Source organism: Lutjanus erythropterus, chromosome 19, assembly GCF_056507025.1.
Source record: "Lutjanus erythropterus isolate fLutEry1 chromosome 19, fLutEry1.hap2, whole genome shotgun sequence".
NCBI classification, from domain to species: domain Eukaryota; kingdom Metazoa; phylum Chordata; class Actinopteri; order Lutjaniformes; family Lutjanidae; genus Lutjanus; species Lutjanus erythropterus.
The window spans coordinates 16,575,629-16,593,114 of NC_139335.1; the positions used below are offsets into that span (position 1 = coordinate 16,575,629).

Here is a 17,486-nt window from a genome sequence, read left to right on the forward strand (position 1 = left end):
CACACAGAACCCACTATGAGAAGTTCTACAGAGAACCTACAACCTATGATCTAATAGTTCCACCCAGGATCTCCTAAGGATGCCAACAAGACCCCATCCAGTGGGTTCTACTGACAACCTTTTTATATTCTAAGCATTCATCTAGAACACTTTTATGGGGATCTCCTGAGAGTGTTTTTATATTCCAAAGGTTTTATCTAGGATTCACCAGGGGTGTTCTACAAAGAACCCTTTTATATTACGGTGCAAAGAACCCTTGGCAAAAGAGTTCTTCGAGGTTTGTTCTTTCAGAAAAGGTTCTTTGAATGAAAGGGCTTCTTCGTGGAACCTGTGGTCTTACAAAGAACCACTGCCAAAAGGTGTTCTTCAGAAGCCAGTGGTTCTGTGTAGAACATCAGCCCCTCAGGAAGAACCTTTTTGGAACCCTTATTTCTAAGAGTGCATGAATGAGACATTTTTTCCTGTATTTTTAAAGTCTGTCCACCTGCTCTTGGTGAAGTAATCTGTAATTCTACTAGCGACTCCTTCCATTACACATTCACAGCCTCAAACCAACTTTTTTTTTTTCGTGACCTTATGATGTGGGTTAGATGCTAAGCCCACTCACACTGATGGTAATGGATGTAATTGGTTTTCTGATACTAAGAACTGGCTTTATGAGTGTGTAATCACTCAGCATTTGGTATGTTAGGTATGTCTGTGTTTTGATGTGTGTTTTGATGTATGTTTATCTGCATATGCCTGCCTGTGTGTGTCCATGATGCATTATTTCTGTACTGTCTGTGTGATGCAGCAGTGACAGTGAACAGCAGGGATTAAGAGAATCACTACTGACAGGCAGTGATGGCAAACTGTGAAATGGAAATAAAGCCTCTTGTCATTACAGCACCAACTCTGTCTCTCGCACACGCAGATACACAGGCAAGCACAGCAAGACAGCAATGATTACAGACAAACGAGCAAATAACATCTCCCAGCTCTCCCTCGCTGGCAGATTGAACTCAAATTGTTACGAGAGACATGCGTAGTGAACAGAGGATTGTTTTGAATGCTTACAAATACTGCTGCCACTAAAACTGAAGGCTTCATGGAGCAATGGGGGAAAATCTTCTCTTTGAAATCATCTTTTTTTTTTTTTTTTCGTTTTTCGAGAAATGAACCTCACAAATCAGCTCCCTAGCGTGCAATATACGGCACGTTGTGTGCAGGGTATAATCACAAACAGTCATGAGCATGTTTTGGTGACTCATTGTCACCTTAAAGACCTCCCTGCACTCTTAGAAACAAGGGTTCCAAAAGGTTTCTTTTTGAAAAGCTGAGGTTCTGACCAGCACCTTTGATTTTGAAGAAACATTTTTTTGAAAAACTGAGGGTTCCACTAAGAACCCCTTTCATCCAAAGAACCACTTTTTGATTGAGCTCCTGAAGGATGAGTGTGTTGTAGATGACACCCTTGAAATAAAGAAAGGGTTCTTGGTACAACACCCTGCACTGGTTCTAAGTAAAAAGATTCTCAGTTGAACCTCCTGAGTGTGTGCTTGTAAAAACCCATGGAATACATGGAACGAGCCATTCCTACACTCTTAAAAACAAGGGTTCCAAAAGGGTTCTTCTTGAGGGGGCTGAGGTTCTACCCTTAATTCTTTGCTTCGCTTTTGTTGAAGACAGGGTTCAGTCAGTAGTCGTTCTACGACTAAGGATTCCATTAAGAATCTCTTTTGTCCAAAGAAACCTTTTTGAAAGGGAATGTTTAATATTTTTAAGAAGTCTTTTGTAGAACCCCCTGGGTGGGTTCTTGTTAATACCATGAGAATATGGAAAAGTTCTTGATAGAACCCTCTGATAGGTCTTTTCCACCAGTATAGAATCAGCCCCATTCTGGTTCAAGCACCTAATTTTGAGCCGTTCAGAGCATTTCCATCAAAAATAAACAGGTTCAGAACCTGAAAAGTTGGTTCCCAACTGGACGGAAAATAGATTTTTTTTTCTTGGGAACCAAAGTGGGCGTGTTCTGCAGGTTGTTGTACAGCGCCCTCTGTTGATGACATCCTTGATTACAATGGTTTGGCTCAAAACTGATAGAAATGTAGGCTGGCTCCAAGGACCGTGATCAGAACCGGTTCAAGGACCACAGTTGGAAAAGGGCCCAGGGAGGGTTCTAGGTGGAATCATTCCACCATAGAAAGGGTCTCTATAGGACCTTGCGAAGGGGGTTCTGGGTGAAACAGATAGTTCTAGGTACAGCCTTTTATGTTGGGTTCTAGGTAGAACTATCTGAAAGGGTTCTAAGTTTAACCTTTTGAAGAGGTTCCACTTAGCACCTTTATTTATGCCCTTGACCTAATCACCTGTCAATCGGTTGTCAAAGTTGTGTTCTTTCTGCTGATGTGGAGTGACATCATCCTTGCATCTGCAGTTTTATGTCTTCTGTCAGAGTTCAGCTTTAGGACGATGCAGAAAACCATAATTGCTCTTTAGCAATGTGAGATGATTGGAAACATATCGGAGAAAAATGCCATATGGAGGCAATATCCTGTCCAGGACTATAGACTGCGCTGAGCAGATTCTGAAAATACTGGAAACAGACACACTTGACTTGAGCACACACACACAGAAGTTATCATGTGTTGGCAGGATTACTCTATTGAGAAATGTTTACTTTGGTTTCTTCCTCCTTTAGCAGCAGTACAATGGGACTGCACACCTTGAGCAAATTTCACTTCCAAGCAGCGATAGATCAAACTCTAGAAGTGTGTTTGGCCTTCATGCATCCTGTTTGTCCATTGTCTGTGTTTGAATAAGTGTGACTTGTGTGCATAGCTGAAGTGTGTTTAAGTGTGTATGTGTGCGCATATATGTGTGTGTGAGAGAGAGAAAGTTGTCACCCTGTTTTCTGCCACTCCCGTCAGTCCTTTTTTTAGTGTATGTGTCTATATGTGTGTGTGTGTGTGTGTTTGGCCTGGTTCCCACTGCAGATTATTAATTAAGTTCTGGTAAGCGGTGCATGCCTTGCCTTCAGATCCACTTCCACTCTCTTCAGCACACACACAAGTAGCCGAACACACGCACAAACACGCACACACTTCAAAGCAGCCGCACTCCACACAGCTAGGATTAAGAGGCGATTGAAGAGCCTGATACAGCCTCAAAGTGCCTTCAGCACGAAAATGCCTTTGGCAGGGCACAGGTAGTCTCTTTGAAAGTGCCTACACACACACACACACACACACACACACACACACACACACACACACACACACATATATAGCTGGGCTTTTAATTTAGCTCTGATTTTCCCTTTGTATTTGTCACAGTACTGTTGGGCTATTTTTCCTTGCATGTACTATCCATATCTTCATCTATTTCCAGCCATTTTGAATGTGTGTCTTGATTGTTGAGCTGTATAATGTATGATGTTGTATAATGCTTCCTGCTAAATTCCCCTGAGTGGCTGCAGGTAAAAGGAATATGCTAGTAGCAAGCTCTTTATGTTTTTATGAAACATCTGAGGCTGTTTGCATGTCGATATGGCCATATGTTTTCCATGAATACACTTACATGTGAACCCACAGTCGTATACAATACAGAGAGTTACCATTATACATAATGTACAATATACATTCATGCCATCATTACCTCACAGTCAGTTGCAAAAGTGGTACTGATAATTTTGATCAAGACAGATTTGATTAAGATACAAGGATAGCATACAAAGATACAAGATGATTTTTATTCATTATTACTACAGGGTTGTAAATAGAGATTAGTCATAGAGATTAATAGAGATGATGTTGTAGTCCCCTCTTTGATTGATTCATTGGTTGGAGTTGGTTGAATGAATTAAAGATACAGAGGAAACCAATATCAGGTGGAGTGCTGAGTATGAATTAAGTAGTCTCACAGCCTGAGGGAAGAAGCTGCTCTTCAGTCTGGAGGTACAGCAGCAGATCCTTCTGGTTCTCCTGCCTAATGGCAGCAGGGTGAACAGGCTGTGGCTGGGCTGGGTGTTGTCTTTTAGGATGCTTTGGGCTCTGCACAGGTACCTCTAATCCCCAGCATCACTGATGCTCAGTACTACTGATGTTCTGGGTGCTTTTAATCACCCGAATGTTGAGTCTTCCTGTACTGGGTCATGGACATCCCATGATGCCAGTTTGTGATGTTTCTAGTCAGGATGCTTTCAGCTGCTCCTCCATAGAAGTTAACAAGAACATGGAGCAGAGCCTTCTTTACCAGGGTGGAGATGTGTGATGGCAAGTTGTCTGTGATGTTGATTTCCTCTTGATATGAAGTCTTATTGTTGTTTGAAATCCAGCTGATGATGGTGGTGTCATCTGCAAACTTCACAATAAGAGTTCTCTCGATATTGGGGGCTGCAGTCATGGGTGTACTGTATGGACAGGAGGGGGCTGAACACACAGCCTTGGGTTCAGCCTTAAAATGTCTTAAAATATCGTAATTACAATTTTGACAGGTCCCGGAAATGTGTTGGACTATAGAGTCTTTAGTTTTATAAAGTTACATTAATGTTTGTCTCGCTGTTAAATGTCTTTTTGGGAAAATTTGTATTGATCACACTGTAACAACTATAAAAGGAAACCAGTATGGACCCAGTAACTTACTGGAGCACACCACACAATAAACTAAGCGCTTAATGTAAAAATCTTCCCTCAGTCCCTGCAAAAAGCTCAAATGTTTTGGTTTAGTGTTGTTTTGTTTTTAGCTAAATTTCTGTTTCTGTCCCTTTTGCGTTAGCATAATAACCCAAGCTAACTTCAGCTTTGCAAGAAGGAGCATCATGTCCAACTCTGCTTTAAAAAAAATCTGTAAATTCTGGCCGACTTGTATAAAAGCACAGATCACACAGGCCTATATCAGAAAATATATTGCAAAAGGCTTGGATCCACCCTTAAATTCAATATACCTAAAATGATCAAAACAGTGCTTTATGCTAATTTGGATCAGATTCTTAGTCAGTTCATATAGCATAATGCCGTGTTATGAATTATAAAGGCTTAAGTCACTTATACAGTCATACAGAGTACAATTATGCAGTCAGATTCAGTCTCTGGATTTAACATAAACAATGAGCCACTACAGCACAGCGCTTGGTGAAAAAACAAAAACTGTACTAAAAGCTGTTACTTTATTACATTACACTGGGGTTTAACGTGATTTTATTTTATGGTCTTAATACTTTTTGGCCGTTATGAAGTAGTTCTGAGATTGCAGTCAGAATGGTCATAAAAAGTCTTAAATTTAATTTGTTGAAACCTGCAGAAACCCTGTTCATATTTTTGGCCTTTGTGATGATGTTTCTGTAAGAAATGTAGCCATTTGCAAAGGATCTGTTTAGAGAATCTAAATCTAACTACCCCAGTGTCACTTCAAGCATGCTGTAGTCAGGATGGAGAACTCTGGCAGCAATAAAGGGAGACGACAAATGTGTCAGCTGTAAAGAAAAACATTGAAAGACTCCATTTGCGCCCCTCTCCCACACACAGTTCTTTCTCTCTCGCCTTTTCTACATCCTTCTTTGTCTAACCCTCTCTCATCAGCTGCTGTAGGGCCTCTAGGGACGAGCGGGCTGCCACTCAAAAGAGTCCTGGCGCAGGAAGACAGGCCAGTATCCTTGGTGATGGCTCTGTGTTTCCGTGGTGACAGGTGTGTCCGCTCAGAGCGGGACGGCGGTGTTTGTCAGGAAGTGTTTGGATGGGGTGCAGAGTCCAAACGCAGCTCAGGTGTTGATGGCTGCGAGGGGTGCGTTCAATGAAACAGTGTTTGTTAGTGAGTTGTCTGTCTGTCAGTGGCTGTCAGAACAAGAGAGCCAATCCTCTGTGTGTGTGTGTGTGTGTGTGTGTGTGTGTGTGTGTGTGTGTGTGTGTGTGTGTGTGTGTGTCTCATGAGTCTGACTTAGGCTTCCTTCAGGGACACATTTTAGACTAAAGACCAGTTAATTGGGGATGGATTGTGCAGTTGGGGACAAAAGCTATGTCCCCTGTTGGGAAAAGGCTGATTTCTGGATTAGGGTAAGACTGCTGAAAATGAATGCAAGTCTATGTAGTATACCCAAAAGTGACCTAAGTAAACGTGTGTGTGTTTATGTATAAGTCAGGATTTCTGCATTTTTAAAAACCTTTCTAAATAAGTGTCTGCATGACTTGAGTTTTTGTAGGCATTTTTATGTTTCCTACATTCATGAAACAGGACTTTTTCATGAATCAAAAAGAATAGGCGTGTTATACTTTGTTGCTTGTAAGATCATTGGTATTTTGAGATACTTACTGGGGTACATTAACATGTTGCTCAATTTAATATTTTAGATTTCTTCTTTAAATGTTGATTTCTGCTATGAGTTTTCAAAATAAAACCTTATGAATGATATAAATATACTGATGTATGGTTCTTTATCCTTTCAGACATGAGTTTACGACTTAAAAGTACAAGCCTGTCTTTCAAATAGTGCCCCATATCCCCCATTAATTTGAGTCTTAGTCTTTCTACAGAACTTTTAGACCTTGTCACTGTGTCTACAGGCAGCCATTGACATCCCCACTGCATTACAGCACTTCACACCTCATTATCTCACTCCGCTGTTCAGCCTCGCATTGAAACTCTGGCATCACAACGCAGCAAGCTGAACGGAGACAGATCTTGTATTAGACACTCGCAGTCTTTGCTTCCAGCTGGCTAGCTTCCCATAGAGCTACAACCGAAAACAAAGAGACGAGCGCCGCTCAATAAACTCCTAACAACAATCTCCATTCACTCCTATTCTGTCTCCACCATGTTGAGTCTCCCGGCTTCTCCCAATCATCTCCCTTTTTTTTTCCCTCCCTATAGCTAATTGGCAGCAATGTTTTAATCCCCCCTCCCGCACTTGCCCCCCTTCTTGTTAAGTGATGAATTGTTGGCATGGGATCAAAGGGGGAGTGGTGCCCACTGCCCACTGTGCACCATGCCCGTCACTACCTGCTGGCACGCATGAACGTTGGGACTGGCGCTGTGCCAAGGGGCCACAGGCCTGCACCACAGGGACACACTGCCAAGAGGCAGAGGTCAACATGAGTGTGTGTGTGTGTGTGTGTGTGAGAGAGAGAGAGCATGGGTATGCTGGGAGGGTAGTGTGTGCACTTCCTAACAGAAGATTCAATTTCACAACTCTGTCTCTTTGTGTCTCTCTATCCGTCTGTCTGCATATCTCTTTCTCACACTCCCCTCTCCCTTCTTGTTGCAGACCAACAGCAGGTTGAAGCAGATTGAGAAGGAGTACAGTCAGAAGCTCGCCAAGTCTGCCCAGGTAATCAGTTTTCTCTTCCAACCTTTTTCCCCTCTCTTTCATTTTATATTCCTCTTTTTCCACTGAACTGCTTGAAAGATTGGACAAATGTACTGATGGGAGAGGTGAAGGAAGCACACATAAAAACACAAACACACACACACACACATTCGCAAGCCACCCCTGCCCTTTTACCCTTAAGAACATATGTGCAAACCTACAGGTGCACATACACATCCCATATCTGGCAAGAGGATTGTGCAGAGCTCAGACAAATAAATCAACACATAAAACACAGAATTTTTTTGTTCCCCCTTTTATCATTGTGTCCTGAGGTGTTAGAGGTGACTTCTTGAAAAGCTATCCTTTGCAGCTCAAATAGAAATTTCTGTTGGAGACCCTACAGTGGCTGCAAAACTCGTGCGAAATGAGAAATGCTATATCTAGAGATAGTGTTCGGTTTGTCCATTCTTGAGTTCTGCAGAAACAAAAACACAACAATTCTTATTTTCAGGTGATAATACACTAATGAAAATATGCTTATGAAAATTGGATTCAATTTCTGCCATTTTGTCCCAATAAATCGTACACACTGGCAAGAAACACAACTGCAAAGAAATGCTAATGTTGCTGCGTGTCTCCTGAATGTGTTAACAGGCAACTGTTCTCTAACATAAATTATTATATACATTAATATACCAATGTTGTGTTTACAGCTTGTTCAGCTGTCCCCAGTTGGCCAAAAATCAATTAATGCTACTATAAAAAATCCACACATTGCTTGATCCACATTGTGTTGGCCGCTATATATTAAATGGGATACAGGCAGATTTAAAGTCTGTGTAGAGGTTTTCCTTCTAAATGCATTCTACATGTTAGAAATGGTTGCTGAAATGTGAAAAAAAGTGAGAACTGAGTAGTGCTGAATTGTGGAGTTAAACCATTAAACTCTTCATGATTTCTGTGTTCAGAGCCATAGGCTCCTAACACTATATAAGCCCTGCCAACTGACACACGAACTACACCACAACACCTCACCTTGATGTTGAAAGGTACATACAGGTTATGGAGCAACATATGCTGCCAACCAGACAACATTTTTTTCAGAGGCATCCCTGCGTATTTCAACAAGACAATGCCAAGACACATTCTGCATGTGTTACAGCAGCGAGGCTTCGCAGAAAAAGAGTTCAGCTCAGAGTTCAGCCTGCCTGCAGTCCAGACCTGTCTCCTATTGAAAATGTGTGGTGCATTATGATGCACAAAAAATGACAACAGAGACCCCTGAGTGTTGAGCAACTGAAGTCATATATCAAGCAAGAGTGAGAAATAATTTCACTCTCAAAACTTCAACAATTAGTGTCCTCAGTTCCCAAACGCTTTCTGAGTGTTGTTAAAAGAAAAGGTGATGTAACACAGTGGTAAACATGCCCTTGTCCCAACTTTTTTGGAATTTGTTGCAGGCATCAATTTCAGAATGAATGCATATTCACAAAAACAGATAAACTTTACTAGTGTGAATATTAGATATCTTTTCTTAGTACTATATTCAATTGCAACTAGATAAGGTAAGGGAAAGGATTTGCAAGTCATTGCAATCTGTTTTTATTTACATTTTGCACAGCGTTCCAGCTTTTTTCGATACAAAGGCTGTAGGAGAAAACACAAGCAACTTAGGTCTCTATATGAAGCGACAGTTTACACCCTAATAGTATTTCACACACATACAGTGTTAGGTTTGCTCCCTGTCCATTTTCTCCTCTTCTCTATTCGCCCTTGCTTACCTCTAATGCCTCTTTATTTCATCTTCATACCTGTTTTTCTTCCTCCCATTTTGGCTTCATCAAGGGCCATGTGTTTAACATTACTGCTCATCTCCTCAAACTGAGCCCGTTTAAAACTGAGGTAATTCTCCTCCGCGACCAGGTATATAACTTCCCAGGACAAACTCTGTCATTCAGCAAAACTTCTCCAAAAGTTCAGACAGCTTTTCCCTCACCAGTTTAAAAGATCCAAAACAGCCTAAGTAGTGTTTACATTACAAAAGAAAAGAGTTTTCTTCTTGATTATGTAGCAGGGTAAAATATCACAATCATTTGGCCGTAATTGCACCTCGTTACCCAAAGAGGAGATTCAAAGAGGGGGTTTGTTGTTTTTCTTTCTTTCTTCTCCTCTTTAAATCCCCCCATTTTGGGTTGGCTGGCAAAGGCACAGAGTTGAAAGCGGGGTTGACAAGCAGATGTTGTGAGAAAACGGTAGCTTATTAGGTTACACAATGCTCGACTTCAAAAGAAGTCGGATGCTGTGCGAAAGTTCAGCCATGTTTGCCCGCAGACAAAGCAACAAGTGATTAATCCTCTGTTTTGGGGACACAAAGCTGGCACAGGTTCAACAAACAACACTCTCTCTGACATTAAAAAAGTATCACAGAATTCTGCACCTTTGTAGAAGTGTGTTGTTATACAGAGGGTTATGATGAAGGTGCGGGGTTTTGTGCAAACATATTAATATGCGTGATTAATGCAGGCTATTTGTCGTGGGCTTGGACGGCTTTGTTTTAAAAGGTAAAGGTGGAACTCCCCCTTGGGGCGACTCAGTCAAATGTAAACAAGAGGCCTTTGAACCTCAAAGGCTAACCCCAGTTGTTAACCCCTCGGTGTCTGACAGGGGGCATCGCTCTTGAGCTCAACTGCATAGCTAATAGCCCAATTAAAAACATACCACGCCATACATTATCCTGAGGGGACTGGAGACGCACCACGTAAGGGTGTATGTTTACGTGCACGCACTCACACACACGCACACCTCTGTCTCTTTCACGTCTTTGCTTTTGTCTCTCCTTCTCGGCCTTTCTCACACACACAGACTCTCCTAATTAGTGTCTCTCCAATCCAATCCTGTGTGTTAAGCGTCTGGCTGTGAGTGGTCCTCCTGGGTGACCTATGAACTGAACAGGGCTGTGCTCTCTTCCCCCACTTAATGATCAGGCTGCGGTGGGTGGTAGCTGTGGCACTGGTGGGAGATCATTACTTTATCCCTGACCGTCCACTGTGGAGGTAGGTAGGTAGGAGGCAGAGGGAATTTGCCATGGGAGGCACAGTGCATGAGAAGTACCGTGTTCTGGAAGAACGGGGTTGAAGTTCACTCCATATGCAAATACACCTCATTTATTTCTGCACAATACTGGTTGTTCAGTTCCACAAACAGTGTTCACATGTGACCTCATAGGCATGTGTTAACCTAATAGCATCTATTACAGTATTTATTCTTTTTGATATTCTCACTGTTGAAAGAAATACTTGAAAAAAGTGATGTACCATTGTTGACTGCTTATGTGTCTGGTTACTATGTGAACTGATTATTGTTAAATTGATATAATCAATACTTTTATATTAACAATGGATTATATGTCCTTGTGTAATGTGAAAAGGGGGGAAAAATCACTACCCTACAGCTGTTACTCTTTATCTGCACCCTGTTTTGGTTTTTACTGTCCTTTTTACTTTTACAGTTTTACTGTTTTGGTCCACTCTCACCGCTCATCAGTAATGTTTCTAGACATTGTAGGCAACTGTTTTCAGTGGAAGAAGCTCAGTACACTACCTGAGACTAAAACAGAGATAAAAACAAAAGTGAATACTGAACTTACATTCATCAGAAAGGCAACTTAAAATGAATTCTAATGTTGTTCGAACTTTAGAGGGTGATATTATATCAATCTTGTTTGTTCTCTGCCCCCAAAGTGCCTGAATAATCAGGTAATGCAGTTAAATGAGCATTTGTTCACTCGAAGGCCTTTTCAAACAAGTTCCAGGTAAATCTGTCTGTATTTCACAGTACACCAGAGTATCTGTGGCAACATGGTGTAGTGGTTGTGATGCATTTTATGTTACCCAGGAAGTATTGGTTTGCCAGTCATAATGGAGTAGGCTACAGCATGGCGGTGCTATGGTGGAAAACTGTAGGCATATATCATAAGCATGCACCCACTGTGTGTGTGTGTGTGCGTGCGTGCGGGCCTGCATGTGTACATTTGTGTGTGTGTGTGTCTGTGTGTGTGTGTGTGTGTGTGTGTGTGTGTATGCATGTGTGTGTGATTACCCTCACTGTCAGAAGGGGGAGACAAACGTTTTCACTCACTCACCATTTAATTGTGTGTTTATTTTAGCAGTTAATCTGTAAATTAGTTTCTTAAATAATCAGTTACGTTGAAAATGTAAAAAAAATAGTGAACAAGTATTTTATGTATATGTATGTTACAGATTGATATTCTGACTGTAAACTGATTTATCATTTCATCTGCAGTTTTTTTTTGCATGCCAGTGCAGAAATGATCTGTTAATGTGTAAAGACCGTGAGCATTTGACATCACTATACAAATCCGAGGTTTGTGCAGCAATCAAGAGGCCTGGGACTATTTCACTGGTCACTATTTCAGTATCAGCCGATGAGTTTTTGAACTCATTAACATTGCAAAACATCCCTTTTTCTTTGGTGGTCATCGTTTTATAGCTATAAGTCATTCACCTTTCTGTTTATAAACAGGTGGATAAACACCAGACCAGCTCCTATTTTGCCTCAGGTTCATGGAGAGGTAAGCCAGCCTTTAACCCTAAACAGAGATGCTTGCAGGCTGGGGAAATACACAAGTCTCACCAGACCAATTACAGACTTAAAAAGGCCTGGCTGGCTATCAGACTGAGAAAAAAGGTATTGCGGTGTGGATACCATATACTGGAATAACAAGACAGACAGCTGAGTTCACTAGTTTAGAGTGTCACCACCGCCTGGGGCTGAAGACCAGCAGATGCAGGGAATCCATATTGCAAAATAATTATTACGCCCAGAAATGATGTTCCCATAATAATGTGCCATTTGTTGCTTTCATGTGGCTTTCCCGCTGACAAAATAAGACTAATCTCCTTCTCATCTCTCTGCCTCTATCTGTGGTCGACCCGCACCACTCTAACTCCCATACTCCCACACAATGTGCAGATTCCAGCGGGGCTAGTCCTCCAGAGTTTGAACACGGTAAACAATTATCTGTCTAGCCCAAAGCTAGCAGCAGCACTGCCCCCCCCCCACCCCCCCCACCCCCACCTATGTCTCTTTCTCTTTCCCCGTCTCTCCCTTCCTTTCCCTCTCTCTTTTACACTCTCTCATCTTTCCTCTGCCTTTCCCTGACAGTGGCTTAAATAGAATGTTAATTTTGACTGGAGGATTTCAAAGCCGAGGCAGTTCCTTTTCATCTTGGTGTGCACCGCAAGTTCACCAACACAAAGTCACTCTGCTCTTCAAAAAGGAAGTTGTTTTTTCCTTCCTGTCTACTTTTTTTTTTTTGCCTCCCTCCTCTCTTTCTCTCTTCTGTCTCGTCTCAAAAAAGACACTAGACATGAGACTCTGGGAAAAGCAGCATTTCAAGGTGATTGTTGCTGCCGTCCAAACCCATGACAAATGGGAAAGGCGCTTTCCATCTGATGCAAGTCATTATGTGAGACCAATGAAATGAAGCAAATCAGCATTTTGCGTAGAGAACACATTGTGCATTTTGCATCTGGCACCAGGTTGATTGTTTCACTGCGTCACTTGTTTCAAACATTAGCACAGAAAAAGTACATCTAACTTCTATACAAGAGCTGATATACAAGAACTAAAATTTTTGGGATTGTCCATACGTACACCCAATTCTCGTGAAAGCAATATCTTGAATGATTTGACAGAATGAACTGATTAGATTTGGGTCAAAGGTCACTGTGAACTTAAAAACATGTTTTTGAATTAATTCAAAACTTATGACAAAAGTTCACAAAATGTCTAATAGCATAAAATGATGACATGATGGCATTTTATATCCAAAAGGTCAAAGGTCGACTTCACTGTGACATCATAATGTTCTCTAAAACACTTAAAACTCTCCTCAGGACTCTTCTGTAAAAATAGTCTCTAAGTGAAGACAGTATGTTTCTCACTGGAAATTATTCACTGGGCTCACATATGTAATTATAGTGATAAAAAATACGCTTAAAACCTTTTATTAAATTTCCTTCAAAGTCTTCACTACATATATTATACAGACACAGATGTAAACTGGAACTTGAGAGGTTGGTGGAGGCACACAACCACGACGCGGTAATTCTAGTTATTTACTCACCAGTGGGTATAACACACTGTTTTCTTCTGTTGTCCTTCTGCCACTTGTGCTGATTTTCTGTCAATCTTGGACACACACAAAGACCAGTCAGAATCAATAATTGAAATCAAACATTTTTTTTTTTCTCACCTGCAGTTGATTGCAGAGCTGCAGACGTCCGTGTGTGATTCAAAGGAGGAGGCTGTTCGTCTGCAGCAGGCGATGGAGAAGCAGTTGGAGGAGACGAATGCTCGATGGGATGAGGAGAGGAGGACACTGACTCACCACGCTGATCAGGCCAACAAGGTCAGTGATGGACACTTGGGTGAGACCACTCACACTTAAAGGGACAGTTCAACTCGAAATCAAAAATGCACGTTTCCTCTTATCTGTAGTGCAGTTTATCCATTTAGACAGTTTTGGCGTGAGTTGCCACGTTTTGGAGATGTTGACCATCCAGATGTCTGCCATCTCTGGTATATAAAGGAAGTAGATGGCACTCTGCTTATCAAAATAATCCACAGATCTTGTTGTGGGCACTTTCATGTAGGAACTATTTCCTTTCTGTGAATCTACACCTGCCAACTATATCACTGCACAAATGTGCATCTACTCATGAACAAGAGGTTACAGCTCAGCCGAGAACGATGCCTTTAATGTTTACATTCTACGCTGAACTAAACTTATTTAGATTCCAAAGCAATATTACTGCATTATCAGAGTCTGCTGCAACATATAATACCACTTATCAAGCACTACGCCTTAAATAAAGACCACCATTCTAGGAAATATAACATTAATTCTGAGGGCAAATGAGCTAAGGTCCTATACAGTATCATCTAGTAACTCAATTTATTGTGAGGTGAGATGTTGATTTCAGAGCAGCAAGTCACAATTTTGTGAAAAAGGAAAAATAACTTTTCTAATTCATAGCAAGATGGAAAAAAGCATGCAGTCAGTTACAATTAGGTGTGGTGAGTGAACAAAAACTAGGTAAAAGGCTGGAGAAGTGTTTTGCAATATCCCAACTCTGACAAAAAGAAGTTCACATGAGTTGTTTGTGAGCTAAGTTTGTAATCAGAGTACTTTCGATTCATATCTGTTGTAATGGATGGGATTAAAAATGTACTGCTGGCAGCATCTGCACCAGCTCTGGTCAGTCTCAACGTGTCTGACATTTTATCTATTTCTTTTATCTTCTTAATCTCCCAGCAGTCTTTTACACTTCCTGTCCCATATCAGTGCTCTCTGTTGTGTTCACCTGCAGAGACAAACCTTTAAACTTGCAGACTGGAGAGGGGCGGGCGCATGAGTAAACTACATCCTCAAAAAAAAGCCTTGTCTGGATTGGACTTTTATAGAGTAAACACGGGTCTCTTTTCTTTTGTTAAAGCACGGTCACCGTTTGTATGCATGTGCTCTGTCATTTTTATGGCTACTTGCAAACTCCATAGTGTCTTTAAGTGGCTTGTGTCTGGCTGAAGCTCATAAATCTGTCTGCTGCACCCCACTTCATGTCAGAGCTTCTCTATATCATTACTGTCATTCTCTTTTACAGTTAAACTTTACACTCAGGCTGCTTTTTTTAGCATTAAATTTTTGTTTATTTCAGTAAAACCTGTATGTAACACTTTGTCAACTTTTTAGCTAGCTAGCAAACAATACGTGTTGTTTTTGTTTTTTTTTACTTCTTTGCTAACTATGAAACAATGTAACATATAGTTCACTTTTAGTTACCTATCAAGTAATAAATCCTTTGTTTTTTGTTTTATTTTTTAGCTCACAAGAAAACAATATAACTTTTGGTAACTTTTTAGCTAGAAAGCAAACAGTGTAACAAACATTTACACACCAGCCAAAACTTAATTTCGCTCCTCCTCCTTTATACTTCCTGTCTCGACAGTGCTCAAAAGTATTTTTAATTCATTGATTTACTTTAATTATAAGCAAGCATCTCCATATTTATTCAACTCTATTTTATTTCACTTAAAATCACTTACCTTGGATTTACTAAACTGGGATTGGATTGTAATTAACTTTAAATCTGGATTTACTTGTTTTAAACCTAGGTTTGCTGAATTCTGATCAGAACTAATCTTAGATTGAATTATTCTTTCTTGGTACAACCTAGTCGTAGTTGACAAAATTTAGAGATTAGAGATAAGCAGTAAAAAAATCTATAGATAAAACAATATTTTGTTCATTTTTGTCCACAGTTTTCCCTGATACTCATCCTCCTCCATGCAGTTTTCTCTCTGGGAGCCACAGAATCTTTTATTCTTCCTCTTGCCCTAGCAACCAGACAGGGACACAGTGGCAGTTGATTGGGTGTGGCTCACTAAATAAAGAGTTGTTGTGTCTGGGATCAGGACATGTTTCCAAACACAACCTTGTCTGTGTGTGGTTGCAGCTGCCTCGTATAGTAAGAGGGCAGGTCTGTGAGCTTCCTTTTAGATCTCCTCTCCTTCCAGGCCCTGGTAGCCCAGGCCCCCTGCTCACTTAGACCTGAGTTTTCTCCCAAAGCGGCCAGTTTGCTCTGAAATAGCTTGCCCCAGCCTCAGCCCAGTTTTCTGACGGCATCCATACATGATTTACAGTAAAGCCTGATAGACCAGATCATTCATACTGTTTTTCTGACCCAGGCAGGGCTTACAGTGAACTTCAGATCTGTTCAGAAGCCCTCTCTTACTCATTCACAATCTAATACACTCACTGTGTTCAGATGATCAACAAGGATGCCTGAAATCATTCCCACTGGGATTACACACATACAAAGCACTGTAGAAGATGAGCTGCTGACTTTTTTATGCTTATGTGACACAATGAAGTGTCACCTGATATTCAGTCATGAGAAGTGTATTACATTTTTTATTCCTGTTTCACTGAATAAAGCAGTTACCTATTCACAGTCTTTGTTTGCTGCCTAAATGGAAGACAGAAACTACAGACACATTATTCTATGATTTAGTTACTAATAGATACATAATAATTCCTCCCTTGTTTACTATATTTTCCATTAAATGTTTGTCAATAAGTGATGTAGGCCTGTCACAAAAATCATCAGAAAAAATGATCAATGTCACGTCTTTATATCATACAGTTTTCAATATGTTTGTACAAGATATTTGTTTATATATGAATTTATATTCTTGACACGCCCGGGCGACACAGACTCTGGCTACTCTCGGTGATATTGTACCTTTGTTGCTTGTAATCTAACTGCACCATGACACGACACACATGCTGTCTCCGCTGCTGTAGGCTGTCTTACAAGGCACAGGTCTTGGCATCTGTGTTGGGAGCAGACAAGGCTTTCTGTTTCCATTATCTGTGTCCTCATTATTGTGATCCCCCCTGTATTAACCACCCGCTAATGAGACTCCAATTAATGATTGAATTGCTTATTAAAGGCCAGACGTGAGGGAAAGTACACAATCAATGAGGGAGAGGAAGGTAAGATTATTCAAACAGCAAATACAGAAGAAAATGAAGTGTTGATGTGAACTTGAAAGTAGCAGGAGAGGAAAAGGGGTGAGATGGTAAACAATGAAGGGGAAGAAAGAGAGGGAGAACCAACAAAAGGATGGAGGAAGTGAGGATTGAGACAGCAAACAGAAGGACAAGGGAAGAAAGGGGGGGTGAGGGAAAAAAGAAAAAGAAACGTCGGAGAGCTGTCAGTGGGTCATCGGAGGGAGTGTGTCGCCTGCTGACATTGTTTCCATGCTGCTCACTTCAAAGGACTCGGATTATGAAGAGAGCGAGGGGCTTCAGACAATGGGAGGGGAAGAAAATAACATCAAAGTTAGCCGCGCATTTGAATCGGGATAATCCCAAAACAGTTGTTCTGAATGCATGCTGCACCGGATCAGATGTCCCCTTTTTTTTTTCTTCTCGCCAGCCCCGTTCTGCTGTTTCTAGCCCGAATTTAGCTCCCTCTGTGGCTCTACTGTACTTGTGACTTCTTAAATGTGGGTGTTAGCTGGAGAGACCTTTGTATCTCGTAAACCGCTTTTTTTAGAACAACGGTAGTACAGTGAAATATGCTCATTATGTGGGGTTTTTTGTATAAGTGACGTT

The 17,486-nt window shown here is 41.1% G+C and overlaps 1 protein-coding gene across 3 annotated transcripts in view; it reads left to right on the top strand.

Annotated features, from left to right (window-relative positions):
• cep112 (centrosomal protein 112) overlaps positions 1 to 17,486 on the top strand; it is a 139,817-nt gene that overhangs the window by 92,352 nt on the left and 29,979 nt on the right. For all 3 annotated transcript variants that reach the window (XM_084744375.1, XM_084744373.1, XM_084744374.1), the window contains 2 exons: positions 7,238 to 7,300; positions 13,566 to 13,715. In XM_084744375.1, coding sequence (XP_084600501.1) covers positions 7,238 to 7,300; positions 13,566 to 13,715 — 213 coding nt within the window. The remainder of the gene's footprint in view (positions 1 to 7,237; positions 7,301 to 13,565; positions 13,716 to 17,486) is intronic.